The sequence below is a fragment of the Bombyx mandarina genome, chromosome 13 (genome assembly GCF_030267445.1).
Source record: "Bombyx mandarina strain Sakado chromosome 13, ASM3026744v2".
Classification (NCBI taxonomy): Eukaryota; Metazoa; Arthropoda; class Insecta; order Lepidoptera; family Bombycidae; genus Bombyx; species Bombyx mandarina.
In genome coordinates, this window is record NC_143220.1 from 14,422,339 (window position 1) to 14,442,063 (window position 19,725).

Genomic DNA, 19,725 nt, shown 5'->3' on the forward strand with positions numbered 1-19,725 from the left:
AAGCAAAACGCATTACTGCTTCACTGCAACAATAGAAAGATTAGTGGTACCTATCCCTAAAGGTTCACAAGACGCCCTACCATCAGTAAACTTAACATAAAAAATAAAATCTAATATACTAGTATTGACTCCTTAAAAATATTCTTGATAGTACAATTAGTTGAAGTGAAAACTATTGAATAATTTAAATATGTTACACTTGAGGGTCTTAGTGACTATGATAAAAGTTTTATGACCGACTAAAATGTTACAAAGAAGTGTTGATTTTACGCCTACGAAACCTTCAGATTCTATCGATTTTTTTATTGTTTTTAAAGAAACTTCTTATAATAGTATGTCTATACACCATAAGAATATAGGTTACCTAAACAATCCTATGAACATGATAAATGCGCGAAACAAACAAACGAAAGCATCGTTAATTAACATTAATAAATGTATAAAACAGTAGATTCCACGCAAACACCGCATTGAAATGTGAAAGAAAGAATTATTATTTTTTCTTTCTTCCTACCTAAGCTGGTAGCCTAGAGAGGCTATTCCAGCGGAACCTTAACTAGTAGGTGAGCTCACGGGGCTCAAACCTGACGACGTTAAGACGAACCCTAGCAAGAGCCGTGCTTCGCAGAATCTACCACCGGATCGGAAACGCCACCCACTGAGAAGATCCGGCGAGAAACTCAGTGGGCTGTGTCTGAGAGTCTAGAAAATGTAAGGAAAGGATATTATATATTAAATTATAAAAAACAAATCAAACTTCATATACGTTAGGTTTCCGAAGCCCATAAGCCACTAAGAGTATCTTAATAAAATACGAAAATAATTGTCCTGCATAATTTCGTATTTAAGTGCAGCTCGTTAAAGATTTTAATTGTAATTTAATAATTGAGATTTTTTTTTGATAACTTTAGGAATCACTTCTGCCCATAGTTCCTCATTTGGATTTCTAACTACGGGTCTTATCACTATCCAACATCCCAAGGCTCGTAGTTTCAGCTGACTCGACGCTTCTTCATTTCTATCTGGAATAGATTCTAAGCCTGTTCTGTTGTATAATTTAGGTAGTATCACCGGCCTGGCCATTTGCGTCGTGAAGCAATTATTTTATGCGTAGCCTTTTTTTTCCTACCTATTCTAGTAAACTCGAGGGATTATCTAGATTCGCCGAGCAAGTAGACGAGAGCTCACGGGACTCAGCCTGGAAAATTTACTAACGCTAGTCCTAGCAAGAGCAGTGCTTCGCAGAACCTACGACCGGATCGTAAACGCGTTATAAGAAAATCCGGCGAGAAACTCAGTGGGTAACACAATGAAGACCTCCACCTTGTATATCAAGGAGGAATATACATTTCAATTTTAAAAATTATGTTGGCTCGAAAAATCAAGTGATTTTTAATCTATGTACGCTAATAATAATAAACTAAGTACCAAACACGTATCAATAGCATAGCGAATTCAAATCCCAATAAGAACGAATTTAATAATGTTTTTTTAATCCTGGTTTTCCTGGCCGGCGTATCAACCCTAATTGGTAATGTTTCTGTTGTCACAGATACTAGGTAAGTGTGCAAGTTTTCAAGTTGGGCAGACTCCTTGAATATTGTTTCATAGAGACACTACGAATAAATAACAATAAGATTATTACACTTGGCTGAATTCAGACGACTAAATTCAGCCAAATGTAATAAGCCTTTAAATCAGAAAATGTCACTGCACTCCCCAACGAAAGTCGTGTCCAAGTAGGCGGAGCTTAAAAGTCGTGTCCACCGTGACATTCAAGTAATAGTGTTCTGTGGTGACATTAGTCGGACATTATTCTTGCAAGCGAGCACACCTCTTATTTTGATTTACCATTTTTCTGTCAATAATCATGCCAGCGTGTGTAGTGAAGTGGTGCAGGAGCCATTCAAGGCTAAAATGCCCAGTGATCACTTTTCACTAGAAAGTAGTAGCAAAATTATAATTATATTTAATGATATGCAAATAATATGTTTTATTAGCAAACAGAGATAGTTAACGCTATGCAGAATGAAGTCAGTAAATTTTTGATTGTATTTTTATCTTCTTGTTGAAATATTGAAAAATATATCCATAAAATATTTTTTATTATATTTTATTAAATAGGTTTATTTATTTTCATACTTTTATACCGATAATGTATTTTGCATAATTTTTCTTTCAGTTTTCCTGCTGATGCAATTTGGCAAAAAAAGTGGATAGCTGCAGTGAAGTTGGAAAGACAGGAATATGACTGGATGCCTGTAAAAACTAGCAAAGTACCTACGCTCTACTCATTTTGATAAAAAAGATTTTTACAAATCATTAAAAGGTTATACAATGTTACACAAAACTGCAGTACCAGTTTGTACAATAAGTACTTACTGTTTTACTATTAAAATAGTTATATTTACTAATCTGAAATGAAACTGGTTTTTTTTACGCAGATGATTCGTTTTGAAGAAACGTCAACATCTCAAGGAATACTACAGAAAATGAATATAACAATAATGAAAAATTACAATCGGTGTGTAATGCCGGTCCGGCTTTTTAAACTTGTTAGAATTACTATAGTATTGAAAATAATAAGTTTATTGTTTAGTCGAATTAAAGCGTGTTTAATTTTTTAGGTTGACGAAAATTCACTTTTTGCAAATTTTAAAGTAGAATATAACGATGGCGCTGCAGAGGAACCAAGAAAAATGTTTTTTGAAAATAATCTTGTTTCAAACGAAGTCAATACTTTTGAAGAAAGAGGTTCATACGTTACGCCGATAAATATACCATCATCAGATATTGAATCTGCACTGAATACACCTAGAACACACATGTTAAAACATAAACTACGAAAAAAATCTATTTTGGCAGTGAAACGACTATCACAGGTCAGAAATCTAGAACGCAGAAATAAAAGATTAGTTGTCAAGAATATTTCACTTAAAAATATTTTATCCCAATTGAAAAAAAATGGATTTGGCAATACCGCAGAAAATACTGCATTGAATGAATTTTCTGATGATATCGTTTTAGCCCTACAAAGGAAAAAGTCAAAAGATGGAAGTATCGTAAAGTTTACACCTGCCATTAAAAAATTCGCTTTGACGCTAAACTATTATTCACCAGCAGGATATAAATATGTGAGACGACAGTTGCTTTCATCTCTTCCTCATCCGTCAACCTTATCTAAATGGTACCAATCCATAAATGGAAAGCCAAGCTTTACCGAAGAAGCATTCGCGGCTTTATAATTAAAATACTCTAGATACTAAATAGTGGGCACATTTGCAGAAACTCAAAAATGTCCAAGACAATATTGGATTGCGTTTTGGGAATAAGTTATCAAATCGGCATATAGAGTTCCGAAATAATATAATGAACGTGAAACTAGCGACTCAAACTTTAAGTCAAAGTGTAGCTGATGAGATTAAGTTTTGTTCGCAGCAATTAAGCATGCCTGATTTTCAAGACACGCATGCAACCGTTATCTTTTTAGAAACGTTGAATAACCTCTTTAATATACTAAATGCATGATCACTTTCTGAACACGGGCTTAAACACCCTTTTTCGGCTGAACAAAAAGAAAAACTATACAATATTCTGGATCTAAGCGAAAAATATATTAAAAATCTCCAAATCAATGTGCAATCCAAAAAAACCCAAACCGCTAATGGACAAAGAGTAACGGTATATACCAACTCCTTAAAACCAGTGACCAAAACTCAGTCTAAAACTGAATTTTTAGGTCTTCTTATTTGTATTTCAAGTTTTAAATTACTTTTTGCTCGCTTAGTAGAGGCACAAATATTGAAATTTATTTTACCTTCCAAATTTAGCCAATCAATCGCAATCGCGGTCGTTGCAACAATAACCCAAACGCCTGTCAATTTATGGGAATATATAAAAATACTTTAATGAACTTGAACCTCAGCTCTAAATTCACAGGCAACAGCATATCATTGGAGGCTATTCCAATTCTAAATTGCTCTTCGGTAATCAATAAGACCACTCTTGGCTTTAGAAATAGTACAGACGCGCTAGTTACTCTACTGCAGCAGGTGAGAGTAAAACAGAAGAAGAAAATTGCATGGAGCTATCAAACATGCTGGATGCTAGAATTTAATTGCCAGAAACTGTAGAGCAAATAGTAGGCTTTGTAACCCGAAAACTGCAGGTGAACATCAACTGTCCAGAATGCTTATTATTACTACCTGCTAATGAAAAATTGTATTTTCATAAGCTGATTAGCTTGAAAGATTTCGGTGGACTCTCGTATCCATCTGTGGTGCTGTATAAAATATGCACACGCACAGAAACACTAATAAGACAAATAATAAAAATAAATGATAACGGAAAATCACTTACTCGACCAAGTAATCTGTCAGTAATATCTACGCAGTGTTTTTCTAAAATAATTGACAATGAAGATATTCTGCGCTTACTAAAAACAGTCACCAGACAAATAATGACCATTTTTTTTTTTTATAAAATGTGTAATCGTTGAATTTCTCAGAATCCGTCTTCACTACCTTGCGAAAAAAGATTATTTTTTAATGTCTTCTAGGCAAAAACTAATAAATTAATTATATTTCGAGGGACATAGAGTTTATTACAAAAAAAAAACAATTTATAAACATTATACAATTATATTGTTTTATTATTAACTTTGTCCGGTCTACTTATTACATAACATCGTCCACGTTGCTATGACTCTGCTGTCATAGCTGACATTGCAGCAAGCACATGAACAATCCCTGCTTTCGTTTTGAATTCAAACCAAACACAACCAATGTCTAGTTCTAACCTCGGTTGTGATTGGTTTTTGCTTCATACGTCATTTTGGTTTCAAGTCGGCCCACTTTTTGTGTGAAATTTGTTCCGAGTTAGACTTCCTGACTTATTTATTCGTAGTAGAGACACGATGAAGCGTGTCTCTATTAGTCTATATTCTCTATAAGTCGACTGCTTGACAGCAGCAAGCTAATAAGATCGTTCTAAAACAGTTAATTGATAAACTATGAAACGATTATAGTTTATTTATTTTTACAGATTTACAATATGAACTATTTATCTGAACTATTACAACAATCATCAATTATAATAGCGTAAAACAGAAACACATCAAATAAGCATTCATGAATGATTTTTTTGCGCTCTCTTACGTAACCATCGAGCCTCGAACACAAGTGTTAACTGGTTTATGATAGGTACCTACGCGTTAAAGCCCCTTTAAACTTTGAGTTTAATCGACCGTGATATCGAACAGTAGAGTTTGAACATTCCTCTGCAAATAATTGGGAATTACCTCTTGAAATTAATTAAGCATGGTTTCTTAAATAATATTTATGCGAGATCTTAGCATGTTCTATTATTTACTTACTACTTTTGTTGCAACAAAAACTAGTCGGGAATGTTATTCCTAAATTGAGTTTAGTAGTTTCTATCACTATTGTGTTTATTTCTAAGGAGAGTATTTATGTAATAACAAAACAATTTAGGGCGTGAAACTCTCTTGAAATGTGTCATTTTAATGTTTAAATTGGTTATTTACGCAGTAAATACAATCATGATTACCACATAAGTATCAAAATAGAACATAGTACGGAATCCTAGTGCAGGAAGGGATTTGTTTTGTGCAAAGCTAACTTTCCAATAACAAAAATAAAGAAAAACGCATCTTGAAATGCGGCTTTATTTTTGTTAGTAAACGCATGGTTCGGAGAATAGGAAAGACGGGCGTGAGCGGTCGTCGGCTCGCACAGGACCGCACGTAGTATGTTTTTTTATTCCGTATGATCTACGTTGTTTGTTTCATAGTTAGACAGCCCTCGATAACGGTAATAAAAAATATGCTTACGACAATTGCTTACTTTATTAAAAATAGCCTGCTCATTTAACTGTTAAACACAGCGTACTGTTTTTTTTTTTCAAAATTTCATTTCGTCCAACTAAACAAAAGTATTTACTACATCCACACACGTTTTAAACTACGTAAACAATAATAATAATAATAATAAATATTTACTAACAATCACGTCACGTTAACTGGTCCCGTGATAAGTTCGTAAATAACTTGTGTTACAGGTACCAGATAACGGAAATAAATGTAAGATTTTTTATTATACACATACATATTTTTAATATACATCCATAACCCTGGAAAAGACATTTATATTTACCATACAAATATCTTCCCTTGGCGGGATTCGAACCCGCTACCCCCTTGTGTAGTGGCCATGTCACTTACCACTACACCAGACGGCCGTTAAATTACTACTCTTACAATAAATTACTACTCTTTGTTTGTTTTAAAATAATGAATATTTTAATCCTAAATCTATAATCTTAATGCAGCTCTGCTCTGATCTGCGGGTGTATGGAGCGGGAGGGGTAAACAGGCCAGCGTGAGTTTGTACGAACGCGCGGAGCACGTTATAGTGCAGTGTGAGTCACATGTAGAGACTACACCGCAGTATGATTCTGCGTGCTCTGTTAATTGTGTTGGCGCTGTTCGGTTATAGCAGCGCCGTATACAGCCGCGAGCGTGACCGTCTGCGAGCCGACCCGCGGCTAATTGACCGCGCTTGTGAGCTTAGCTCCTGTTATCCGGCCACCGGTAACTTACTCATTGGACGCGAAGCACGCCTCTTTGCCTCTTCGACTTGTGGCTTGCACAACCGCCAGCGTTATTGTATCGTTTCACACCTAGAACCGAAACAATGTTTCTGGTGCGATTCTACCAACACTACTCTGCATAATCCTTATCTTAACCATCGGATACAGAATATTATCTACAAGTATTATCCGGGAACTCGAGTCAAGTCATGGTGGCAATCAGAAAATGGCAAGGAAAACGTAACAATTCAGTTGAACATGGAAGCAGAGTTTCATCTCACGCATTTGATAATACAATTCAGAACGTTTCGCCCTGCTGCGATGTTGGTTGAGAGATCCTTTGACTTTGGAAAAACCTGGCGGACCTACCGATACTTTGCTCACAACTGTGAAAACTTGCCAGTTCCGCATCACACTCAAAGATCGTTGACTGAAGTTGTATGCGAGTCTCGTTACTCTGGAGTGTCTCCTTCGACTGAAGGAGAAGTGATATTTAGAGTACTGCCGCCAAACATAAATGTTACAAATCCTTACTCTGAAGAAATCCAAAACTTATTACGCATGACAAATCTCAGAATTAATTTTACCAAACTGCACACTTTGGGAGATGATAAATTGGATAACAGAAAAGATATACAAGAAAAATACTACTACGCGATTTATGAAATGACAGTTCGTGGATCGTGCTCGTGTTATGGACATGCCTCTAGGTGCTTGCCGATGCCTGGAGTAGAGTCGAAAACTAACATGGTACACGGGCGTTGTGAATGTAACCATAACACTCGGGGCTTGAATTGTGAATACTGTGAAGATTTTTACAACGATCTTCCTTGGCAACCTGCAGTTGGTAAAACTTCGAATGCCTGCAAGCGATGTACATGCAATAATCACGCGACAACTTGTCATTTTGATCCTGCGGTCTACAATAAAACAGGAAGAATAAGTGGTGGTGTTTGTGATAATTGCCAGCATAATACAATCGGTGTAAACTGTGAACGTTGTAGGCCCAAGTTTTATAAGGATCCCAGCTTAGACATACAAAGTCCGGATATATGCAAACCATGTGATTGTGATCCACATGGCACAACTGATGAGGAAGTGCTTTGTGAAGGTGAAACCGATGAAGAGAATAATAAAATTGCCGGCCAATGTTTGTGCAAAACAAATGTAGATGGAACCAGATGTGACAGATGCAAAAATGGATTTTGGAACTTTGATCCCAATAACCCCTATGGCTGTGAAGCCTGCGCCTGTAACAACTTAGGAACCGTGACTGAAAAGGGATGTGATCCAACAATAGGAGAATGCTTCTGTAAACGTCATGTTACTGGCAAAAGCTGCGACCAGTGCTTGCCTGAATTTTATGGTTTAACTGACAGTGAAGATGGGTGCTTACCATGTGATTGTGATATGGGTGGGTCATTAGACCACGAATGTGATGTTATAACAGGCCAATGTAAATGTAGACCTAATGTAATCGGACGCAGATGTGATCAACCACTACAAAACTTTTTTATTGGTGCTTTAGATTCTATTGTATATGAGGCAGAGTCAAGCCAGTGTAATTTACAAATCGATGATAATGCGATCCAAAGTCAAGCATGCCGCGTTTTTATAAGAGAAAATTATCCAGATGGCAAAAAAGAAACTTGGTCCGGCCCTGGGTTTATGAAACTACCGGAGAGTAGTACATTAGTATTCACTGTTAATGATTTGCAAACGAGTATGAACTACAACATATTAATAAGATATGAACCACAATCACCTTTAGATTGGAAAGAGGCAACTATTTTAATAAAAAGACCGTACCCTGTAGATGCAGAGTCTCCTTGTGCTAGTAAAGGGCCAGAAAATGATAATATAGTTACTTATCTTCCCGCAAATCAACGAAGTGTACTGGTCAAACCTGCTGTGTGCCTAGAAAAAAATCGGGAAAATGAAATAAGAATATTTATGGGTCGACAAAATGCGCAATCGTCAAATTCAAGAGCCACTATTTTGATTGATTCGATCGTTCTCATACCATCGTTTGATGACTTACCATTTTTAACAAACGGGACAGCAATGAGAGATGAGTTTGAACGTTATAACTGTGGTGATTCCTATTATTATAATCTAAATCGTGATAATATACCCGAAATTTGCAAAAAATATCACGCAAGCATTGGATTTTACGTACGCAGAGGTTCTCAGCCCTGCCAGTGTGATCCGACAGGTTCAAAAAGTCACCAATGCGACCCTTACAGTGGATTTTGTCAATGCGTAGAAAACATTGTTGGGGCCCGGTGCGATCGTTGTGCGCCCGGTACATATGGATTCAGTAAATTTGGATGTAAACGGTGTGACTGTAGTAGTATCGGCTCACTCGATAATTTCTGTGATGCAACGAGTGGTCAATGCAAATGCAGAGCAAACACTTATGGTCGTGCGTGCAACTTGTGTCAACCAGGCTACTTTAACTTTCCGAATTGCCAGCAGTGCGATTGTAATGGGCATGCATTCGAATGCGATGACAAAACAGGAGCCTGTAAAGAATGTACAGATTATACAGAGGGGAATCGATGTGAGAGATGTGTTGAAGGTTATTATGGTGATCCTCGCTTGGGCTTTGACATACCATGTAGACCATGTCCATGCCCTGGTATCAAAGGAGATACAAACAAAAATAGTCACGCAGATCGCTGTGAACTTGATCCAGAAACGAAAGACGTTGTCTGCGATTGTAGAGAAGGATACGCGGGGCCGTTATGTGACGTATGTGCGGATAATTATTATGGTGATCCACTGCGAGATGTTTGTAAAAAATGTGAATGTAACGATAATATAGATATTACAAAACCTGGTAACTGCGACCCCTACACAGGAAAATGTTTGCAATGTTTATATAATACCGCTGGAGATAGCTGTGGCGTTTGTGAAACAGGATACTATGGTGATGCTTCAGAAAAAACTTGTTACAAATGCAATTGTTCAGTTTTAGGTACTAACTTTACCATTGGAGACTGTGACAATATCACTGGGCAATGTCCTTGTCATCAAAATGTCATGGGAAAAAATTGCGATCAATGCACGGAAAATCATTGGAGAATTGCAGTTGGCACGGGATGTGACCCTTGCAACTGTGATGCCGTAGGCTCATTATCTCCTCAATGCAATCCATACATTGGAAAATGTGACTGCAAGCCAGGGTATGGTGGCAGGCAATGCGACCAATGTCAAGAAAATTATTGGGGCAATCCCAATATTGAGTGTTTTGAGTGTGATTGCGATCCAAACGGTTCGATTTCCCAACAATGTATGAGAGAAAATGGGTCTTGTATTTGTAAACCAGGAATTGGTGGTCATAAATGTTTTACATGTGCGAGAGGTTTTCTCGGAGATGCGCCACATTGTTATGCATGTGGAGAATGTTTTGATAATTGGGATCGAATAATAGACTATCTGCGCATAGAAACTGATTCTGCCATTAGAAATGCTAGTAAAATAAAATCGATTGGTGCAACAGGAGTGTACACAAGAGATTTTGACGAAATGACGACAAAGTTAATGACCATAGAAAACATTATCCAAAGAGAAAAAGAAGGACAATCAACCATCCCTGATTTATTATCCAATATAACAAACATACAAAAACTTATCACAAAAACCGAACAAAAAATAAAAAACAGCAACAGGCATCTAAATGATGTGACAGCCAAAATAAATCTCGGAAACGTCACTTTGGATGGTATAAGAAAAGAAACAGATAAATTAAAATCGAAAGCTATCGACCTAGGGAACAACGCCACTAAATTACAAGAAGCTAATTTAGAAGGAGCACTTAATCTTACACGGGAGGCTAAGCACAGAGCAGTCAAAGCTTTAAATGATGCCAATCATCTACAAAATGATATAGCAAAGACAGATCGTCAACTGAAAAATACAGACAGACTTATAGAAATGCAATATGGCAACTTTAATACTACTCAAAATGAAAATGACAAAAAACTTACCCAAATGCAAGAACAGGTAGATCGACTTGAAACTATAATACCTAAATTAAATGATAAAATGTGCGGACAGGAAACAGATACTTGTGATATATGTGGAGGTGCAGGATGTGGCAAATGTGGTGGGATATCGTGTGATCAAGGAGCTGTAACAAAAGCCGAACAAGCCCTTGATTTTGCCAATAAAACCGAATATAGAATCAAAGAACACGAACTTAGCGCTGAGGATATGTATAAAAATATCTCACAAGTAAGACAAAATACTGTTTCAGTTAGATCAAAAGCTAGTGATTTATACAATCGAGCGTTTCATTTTAAATCAACAGCAGAAAGAGTAACTAATGAAAGTCAAGAATTGACAGCAGAATTAAAAGACTTTTTATCGAACACATCCAATACTCCAGCCGATGTTAGAACGTTAGCAAACGATATTCTTAATCTGTCGATAAGAATCGAACCTAAAGAAATTACAGACTTATCACAGCGAATCAATGAATCAGTTTCGCAGTTGACTAATATTGAAAATATAATTGCAGAAACTGCACCGGATTTGGAAAGGGCTAAAGCTCTCAAAGACAATGCAACTTCTGCCAGTAATAATGCCAATCTAACGTTGGATATGGCGAACAAAGTTCTACAATCGCTTGACGAGGCTCAAGCAGCACAAGATGCGGCTGAGAACGCAATAGAAAAAGCGAATAGCGATATAGAAGCCGCGAAAAGTGATTTAATTCCAATAGCATTAGAGACTGAACAAGCGCAAAAAAAAGCAAATGAAACTATAGAAGACGTTGAAGCCCTACGATTACGACTTTCGCATTTACAAAAAGATATTTTAAAGATTGAAAGCGACGCGGAACAAGTAAAACACGAAGCAGATGATGTTGTTAATCGTGCAGAAGGCGCGGAACTCAAAGCAAGACAACTCCGACAAAATTTCAAGCAAACAAATAAGTCCTTAACAGAACGGTCTAGTCAAACTCTTAATTCAAGGGAACGAGCACAAATGTTGCTGGACCGTGCTACGAAGCTAGCTAGTGAAACACAAACTCAGTTAAAGCTCTTAGCAAACATGGAAGAATTATACAATGACCATAACGAACAACTGAATACATTAGAAAATGAAATAGCTGTTCTGAATACACAAATGAATTATTATTTGTCTGAAATCACGAAACGATCCGAGAACTACAGATCTTGTACGACATAAATTACCTACTCTTGTTTATATAGGAGTGTGCCATATTAACATAATATTTAGATCAATATACCTGCCAAAATAATTTAAAAATGAACATTCATAATAATTTATTATTGATTCGAGAGTCCGTAAAGATATGTTTCTGAAACGATTCGTATGACGAAGAAAAAACCGTTTGCTGAAATGTCGTTTATTTGTATTGAACAATTTGAGATGCCCTTAAATGTTTTTTTTTTATACTATACTTATGCGTATGTATGTTGTGTATGTACCTTAAAGGGGTAATTTTAATTGTATTTTAGATTGTGCTTTAAATTTTTTATAAAGATTTTAAAATGGTGTTTCATTTATTTTATTGAAAAATGTAATTTTAATGTAATACCTTTTTTTTAAGGCTGGGGAAATATTTTAATACCCTTTTTCGTTGCACTTCCTGAGCTGAATAGATCACGACCCACCCGATAGTAAGCAGTTTAGCGAAGCCCATAGACACATCATACCGCGAATGTCACAACCCACCATGAGTCTGATAGGTTGATATCATTGCATTGTATAACAGCTGTTCAGCCCTTCAAAATAAGAAGTAGAGGAAATGGGCAGATGGTAATAATTAAGTAAACTTATAAAAACATTTCTTAATCGTTCAACACGTACTATCTTTTTTCTTAAAAATTGGTAATATCCTGCTGGCTTTTGATCCTCGGCACAGTCACATCTTTCTATACAAGTTTACCCTACATCGTATCCTAAGACCAATTTTATTTAAAAAAAAGGATGGTGTGGTTTTTCGTGGTTAAATGTTTTAGTTAATGTAGGTACATAATATTTATTTATTATTTTCTAAAATAAAAGCCAAAATAATCTACTCAAATTAATATTATTTTGAATACTGAAATGTTGTAAAATTACAATGGATCATTATTCTTAAGTATGACAAATTTGTATTTTTCAACGAGGACGTTGTTTCTAAAAAAATATAATAATAACGAAATTGACATAGTACGAGGTTGACAAAAAAAAATTGATTTTTATAAAAAAACATAAACAAAAAAGTTTTGAATCTATGTTTAGACATCATAACAAAACTAGATACTTTTATAGTTACTTTGTTGAGTATCCAACCGTAAATATTAACAATTATTTTTCATATGTCCTTATTCCTTCGAAATATTCTACATTTAAAATGCATTATGAACGTATTTTTGGTACAATGTTTTGGCATTTCAGCAGATTAATTATAACTTACTACATAGTACTCAAAGTACAAAAGAAAATAAAACTAATCACAACGCCAGCACAAGTCGCGATAATCCAAACGATCACATGTAGATTGAAATATTTTGACACATTAAGCTCTCGTAGTGTCAAACCGTCCATTGTTGTATTAGCCATACTTCGATCAGCTTTGCTTTCTCTAAAAAGAAAACATTTATTTATTAACTTTGATGGAAGCTCACAGCCAAATTTACAGACAATTTTTACAAAGTGACGGAGTTAGGCATGATGCCGCTGTAAGCGCTGTTTGTCGCACCGCCCTTAATGTTAGAATAAATTTTAATGATTTTGATCCAATATTTCTATATTAAACTTAAAAATAACTTCATAATCTTTTTTATAAAAATTAATCTGTACTCGTTTTTAAAGGAGAAGTTTTTAAGAGAAGTCTTTACTTTATTTCGACACTGAACTTATGACGACTTGGCATTTCAAAAATTTTGCCGCCTCTCAAATCATGACACCGTCTGGTTGTAACAACGTGAACTTCATGTCAGCTGCCGATTGCGCCTTCTTCGTCGAAATAATTCATGAAAACGTGTTAGTTACAAAATTCAAATAATTTGAAAAATGGTACCTGCAGAATAATAAAGCCATAGTCATATAACTATGTGTTAACCAGACATCTTACTATGCCATTGACGTTTAAATTACTTTTAGAAGTGACAAATTAGAATGAAAAAATTGCAAAACAAGATTGATTGATTTTTTTAATTTCAATTAAAAGTGTTTAACATCCTACGCACTGACAGTCATGACGTGAAAGATAAGATCTATATTACAATTACAGTTAATGTAGTCTACGGTTGATCTACAGGTAGCTTTTCATGGACGATGTCACTGTTTCATATATCGACAGGATTTAGGTAAAACGATTTACTGCCTTACTTATCATATGGGCTACGAATAGCCGTAACATTGTTTCAATAAAGAGTTTTATTTGTATTGTCTATAATTTTAAGTTACTTATATATTTTTATCTCTCAACTACATTGACCTCCTCGTAGGTCGAGTAGTTGGTGAACATGTCTTCTGTGTTACTGTGTTGTGTTTCAATTACTGTTCGGAATGTGTAGCTGTTATTAAAGTCGTACATATCTTAAAGTCATACATACGTACCTTCGAAGCAATGGCCCACAACCGAAAGATGTACAATTATTTGATCTGTTATTTGGTGTAGTATTCTCCATGACAAATTCACGTCCTTGTTGACAATTTATGCATTTATTACAAAGATATGTGTATGTATTACAATAATAACCAGCTGTGCATTGTTCATTTTGAGTGCACCCTGTTGGGCGAACATTAAATCCTGAGGAAATTCGTAGTAATTGCACAAAAACGAATAATCTAAAAACAAAAAAAAGATTAGGTGTTTTTACTGTTAGGATTTATTCTTGGTCACAAAATACCTACGCAACGTGTTACCCGCGGACGTTATTACTGGAATATTTTGTTGTAAGACATCTCTGTTTTCTCTTTAAGGGCAGATTTTTATATTTCTACCGTAAAGCAGTCATTTGTTGTCCCTATTCGACTGAGATAATTTCGTTGTACAGTATAATTGTGACTTAGGAGTGTAGAGGTAGGTTACGGCGTGTACATTATCATTTCTGTAGGCTTCAAATGAAATAGTTTTTTAAATCCAAATTAGCCTTCGTAGACGCTTTTACACGGTCATAACTTTACTACAAATTCGGAATGCCATAGAGAAAAATTTAAAAAGTTAAATTTTAGCTCTTTTCCAATTATTTTAATTCACATACAATTTTCACAAATAACATAATAATAAGGTCCAACTGATTAAAAATATTTTCGGGGAGTGCTGTATGGAACACAAATTTCCCGAACTCGTCGCTGTAGAATAAGAGGCTATTCCAACTACACCCGGACGGGGCACAAATTCAAGCCCACGCCCCATAATCAATTACGTGGTCGCTAACTGTATTATCCAGTCATAGCTATTATGTACTTTTAAATTTTAATTTCAAAACTGTAAAATTTTAAATCCAAAATAGCCCTGGAGGTTTTATTGTATTAATTTATGCCTTGGCCAAAGAATGAGTTATTCTTTTTTGTGGTGTTAGATATACTTAATAAGTTAATATTTATTGCTAGTAAATCTTGAAGTACTTAGAAACTTTAAATTTTGATGGACATGTGTATCCACGTAATATTAGCAAAAATATAACATGACGCTCTTGTGAGTATACTAATGTCTTTACCCATAGACACAGCCCACCGAGTTTCTCGTCGGATCTTCTCAGTGGTTCGCGATTCCGATGCGGTGGTAGATTCTGCGAAGCACGGCTCTTGCTAGGGAAGCTACCAGCGAATAGGTAGGATACATAAAATGTCTTTAAATAATTTGCGAAAGAAGACTCAGTCTCGAGTTTTATATTAAAAATGTCTCGGATGCCTCTACTACCTCTACCTAATAGTTGCAAAAGAAACACACTCTCACGATCAACAACTTTTCCAAGTATCGAAGTTCATGTACATAATTTAATTTTAAGGAAATAGATATATGTTGATAGGTAAATGTCGTTTGTTTAAGTTTAAAACAAAAGGAAATAAGAGGAGGTTGTAAATTCGTACTGCATCTTTTTTTTCGGTAGGCAGCGGCTTGACTGGAATCCCTGGAATTGCTGACGTCCATGGGCGACGGTAGCCATTTAGCATCAGAAGGACCGTGTGTTCGTCTGCATACAATGACAATTAAAAAAAAGTGCGATTTCTTTTTATTATACGATGTTATATTCCTTTAAAGACTGCTTAATAAAGTATATTCCTTAATCGTGAAAATAATGCGGGAGTCGATGCGTCTATTCTCGTTTAGATCGCTCGGATTCAACCCGAATGTGTTCCCGTTTTTTATTGCAAATTTCCATAGGTATTATAATATAAATTGAACATTGAAAATGAACTACCTACATCTTTTTACCGCACTAAAACGTCAATATTATTATTTTTTGAAAAATAATAGAAATTGTTATTTTTGAAGTCAGTACCGGACAAAAATAGATCAGGTAGATCGTGAAATCACCAGTTGCATTATTTCAGTACTCTAATAGCTTTAGGTGCTCGCTCGTAGTAAATGAACGTGACTTGGTGACGCATTCTCTAGAATCCCATGTAGAGGCGGCGCGACGTTTGTTCACGGAGTTGTAGTAAGGTACATATACCTACGTATACTTAATTAAAATATTTTATCAGCTGTGAGCATCCACTATGAAACTAATGTATTATTCTTAAAACTATTCAATCGCACCTGTCTTAAAACATATTTATGATATCAAGACATAAATCTTTCCTGATGCCAACCACTTGGTAGTACAAATTTTTATTCAATACTATTTTACACGTGCACATAAATCAAGAACAAAGAAAGGTACCTACATGCATTAATTTTGAAAAATGAAATCGATTTTCTTATGATAGGTACCGAATTTATATTTAACTACGTATATAACAATTGTTTATTAATAAATCCACAGATACCTACTGACTTCTTTTGCTGAAGTTTTTAATTCAAAACCTAGTCTATTAAAAACAGAAAATAAAAACTATATGTTATATTCTAGGTACTTACATTAATGTTATGTTTAAGTAATGATTGTACTTTCTGTTCACACCAATACGTTTCTCAACTTCTTCGTACATTGTGTATTTGTCCGTGTCATTCATCATTTTAATATGATTAATACTTTTGTCATGTAATCAAAGGAAAATCACATAGATACTTAATTATAAAACCAATTAAGGTTGTTGGTAGCCGTAGACCGGCACCTCCAAAGCTCCACCTTGTAATAAATGACAAAGCCTTAATCTTCATGTGAAAGAACATTTCGGTTTTAGTCGAGGTACAGGTTCGAACATGTTTCAATTTTGAATTTAAAAAATGGCGCGAAATATGATTGTTCTTAAATGCTTTTGTATTTTAATGTAGTGTTGTTTTTGTAATGAAATAAATTGGATTCATTACTTCTTTTAAAGACGTTGTGCAATGTCATGTCACTGCACAACGCCAGGACGGTGGAGAAAAGTTCATGAACACTGTTCGTACATTAAGGATGACCTCTACTGATCCTACTGAATACACACACCCTGATAGCATCTGAAGGAAACGTGCGATATAAAACACATGTCCTCATTATGTATGGGTTCAAATTTTGGAAGCTAGTACTTGAGAGTTCCGGCCCAAAGATACTGCACACGAAGCGTAGCGTTTAGGTCCAGATATTCTGCTTAATCTATGAGACTTACGATTCAATCCTGTGTGTGTTTTACATTTTTATAATATCTGTATACTGTAGCTTCGGATGCCTTAATATTATGAAGCACGATTACAGACTTTCGTGATATAACAAATTAAAAATAATCCAAAAGATCTATAATTATTTATCGTCACCAAACTGTCGACTCGAGGTTTTTGAACGTTAAACGGAATCAGCGTACAGAGCTCCCGTCAAAACAAGACAGAATGGAGTTGCAAGCGTTCTGAGACTGTTGACTGCAAAGACTGCAATAAATTCATTTTCAAATGCGTTCAAGAAATGTAATAGCAAACTTGTTGTCTTTTCATAATTTTTAATGATGTATTATTTTTTATTTTCATCTTTAAAAAGTTTAGTAAAAATTCATAATTTTTTTATAGTTAACTAACGCTTATCAATGAGTCTTTCTAGTCAAGCCATTTAGCGATTTATACCATTTACGCTAACTACCGGGTTTGTAGGGTTAAAAGGACGCGTCCGAAAATTAGTCTTGTGTCGCAAAACTGCCGTCAAAAGTTCGTAGTCACGTGTGGTGGGTTATGTATTAATTAGAACAAGGCTAGGTTTAACAGAACCGTACAAAATCTTGACAGTTGTTGCAGTGGTTTTCGCTAAAGCACTACTAGGTATGTACGCAAAGTAAAAATTTTGACGGCACGTACGTTTTTGAAGGCACTCAGCGAGTCGCGGTTCGATTGTTCCCAGCCTTCACAAAAACAAAAAAATAAAAAAATAAAACACGTACTCCAAATTAAAACAATATAAATATTTATTTATTGTAAAAACCCTTTATTCTTTCTTACATTATTATAGTAAAAATTGAAATCATATCTTTCCTTCATTCTTTGACTAATCGTCAAAATCATTAATAGTAAGCCATGGACAGTGGAGCTGCAATCGAAAATTTTAATTTTAAAAACCTTTTTTATTGAAATTAAAAAAACAATTAGGATTCACGTTTGACCTTCGACTTACTACATACATTATTTTAATTCTATTTACACAGATATTACTTGGCACAAATTTTGACTAATAAACTCTTAAATATATGTCATATTATTTTATTCTTATGGCGCGGATACATTCATTCGGAAGCCTTGGTGTCACGTTATCGTGGAAAAACTTAAGAGTCTGGCCATCATCGAAGTTTTTACAATCGCACCTAATAAATTCGCATTCGTGTCCGGGTGAACATTTACCGCGAAAAAGGCTGAGGGCGTAAAAGTAAATTACGTTGAAATTGATTTATATAGTGAATTAAAAGTAATAAGTAAGTAATTTAGTCTAATCTTAAGTCTCTTCATTCGTGATAAAATTGGCAATAAAAAATGACTAACATAAAAAGGATGCTAAAGCTCCAAGCATCAACTCTTCTATTATATCCCTATAAAACTGTTTAGGAAGGTAGAGATAAGATGCACACTCTCTGTGTATGTAAAAGTGTCAGTCAAAAAGCAACCAATTAGGCGTCACCAAAGCAATTGATCCGATTTCAAAAATAGCGTGTGAAAAGTTATTAAATACAACTTTCCACACACGTAACTCCATTTACAATCTTAAGCATGGGTTTTAGAGGTGCAATTTGTTCCTTCAACTTATCTCCCATATGAGACAGAACTCTTTACATCTACCCTCCATGTAAACTGAGCTGTTTTCGACAAGTTTTTTTGAAATGGTATTTGCTGTTAGGCGTTTAACGACATGGATAGGTGAAAGGCTATTAGGTTTAAACGAGATTTCTGCAACTTTACAGGAGAGCTGTTTGATATTTGGAAAAATTATCAAAACAAAAAAAACTTCTTAACTATTTGAATGGAGTAAACTTAATTGAAGTTCAATTGAATATGCAATTCCAAAAAGGGCACATCTCTGAAAATGTAAAATGTTCAGGAAATGAAAAAAAAAACTGATTATTTTCTAAAGGAGTGTAAAATTTAAAATATTAACTTTTGAGATATATTTTAGTGTTAATTAGCAATTGAAAATTATTGGAATTATTATAAAATGGGTGTAGGTAAGCCTCAAAACTACATGTATATTATGAAAAAACGTATTTGACAAAATATGCGACATGTGCCCTTTTCGAAATTGCATATTCAATTAAAAACATCGAACTGTTTATGCTAATATCAAATAAAACGCATCTTTAATTACAAAGATTAATATCGCTTTAACCGAATAAATAGTCTTTCACCTCCCGATATACCAAAATCAAGCCTAAAAACCCTTTTATCATAAAAGTAAGAAATCCAAGTGAACGATGATAATTTAACGCCAGGGGCACAGTGACAAGACCAAGACAAGCTCAAACAATTCGTGAACTGTGTTCCATGACTCCCGAACATGTAGTCACAACATTAGTATAGTATAGTCA

The 19,725-nt window shown here is 35.0% G+C and overlaps 1 protein-coding gene and 1 long non-coding RNA gene across 2 annotated transcripts; one reads left to right on the forward strand and one right to left on the reverse strand.

The window, feature by feature from the left end:
* Nucleotides 1–6,399: 6,399 nt before the first annotated feature.
* LOC114248536 (laminin subunit beta-1) lies at nt 6,400–12,140 on the forward strand. The gene has a single exon (XM_089732591.1). The coding sequence runs from the start codon at nt 6,469–6,471 to the stop codon at nt 11,806–11,808; it is 5,340 nt and encodes a 1,779-aa protein (XP_089588717.1). The 5' UTR covers nt 6,400–6,468; the 3' UTR covers nt 11,809–12,140.
* A 517-nt stretch (nt 12,141–12,657) lies between these two features.
* On the reverse strand, nt 12,658–17,044 carry LOC114248535 (uncharacterized). Its single transcript, XR_016324096.1, has 3 exons — nt 16,667–17,044; nt 14,194–14,424; nt 12,658–13,213 (listed from the first exon to the last, which is right to left on the reverse strand). It is a non-coding gene; the product is annotated as an uncharacterized LOC114248535 (long non-coding RNA).
* Nucleotides 17,045–19,725: the final 2,681 nt, after the last annotated feature.

Bases quoted from the DNA above. Each gene is read 5' to 3' on its own strand.
- LOC114248536 (XM_089732591.1), top strand. From the start codon at position 6,469: ATGATTCTGCGTGCTCTGTTAATTGTGTTGGCGCTGTTCGGTTATAGC.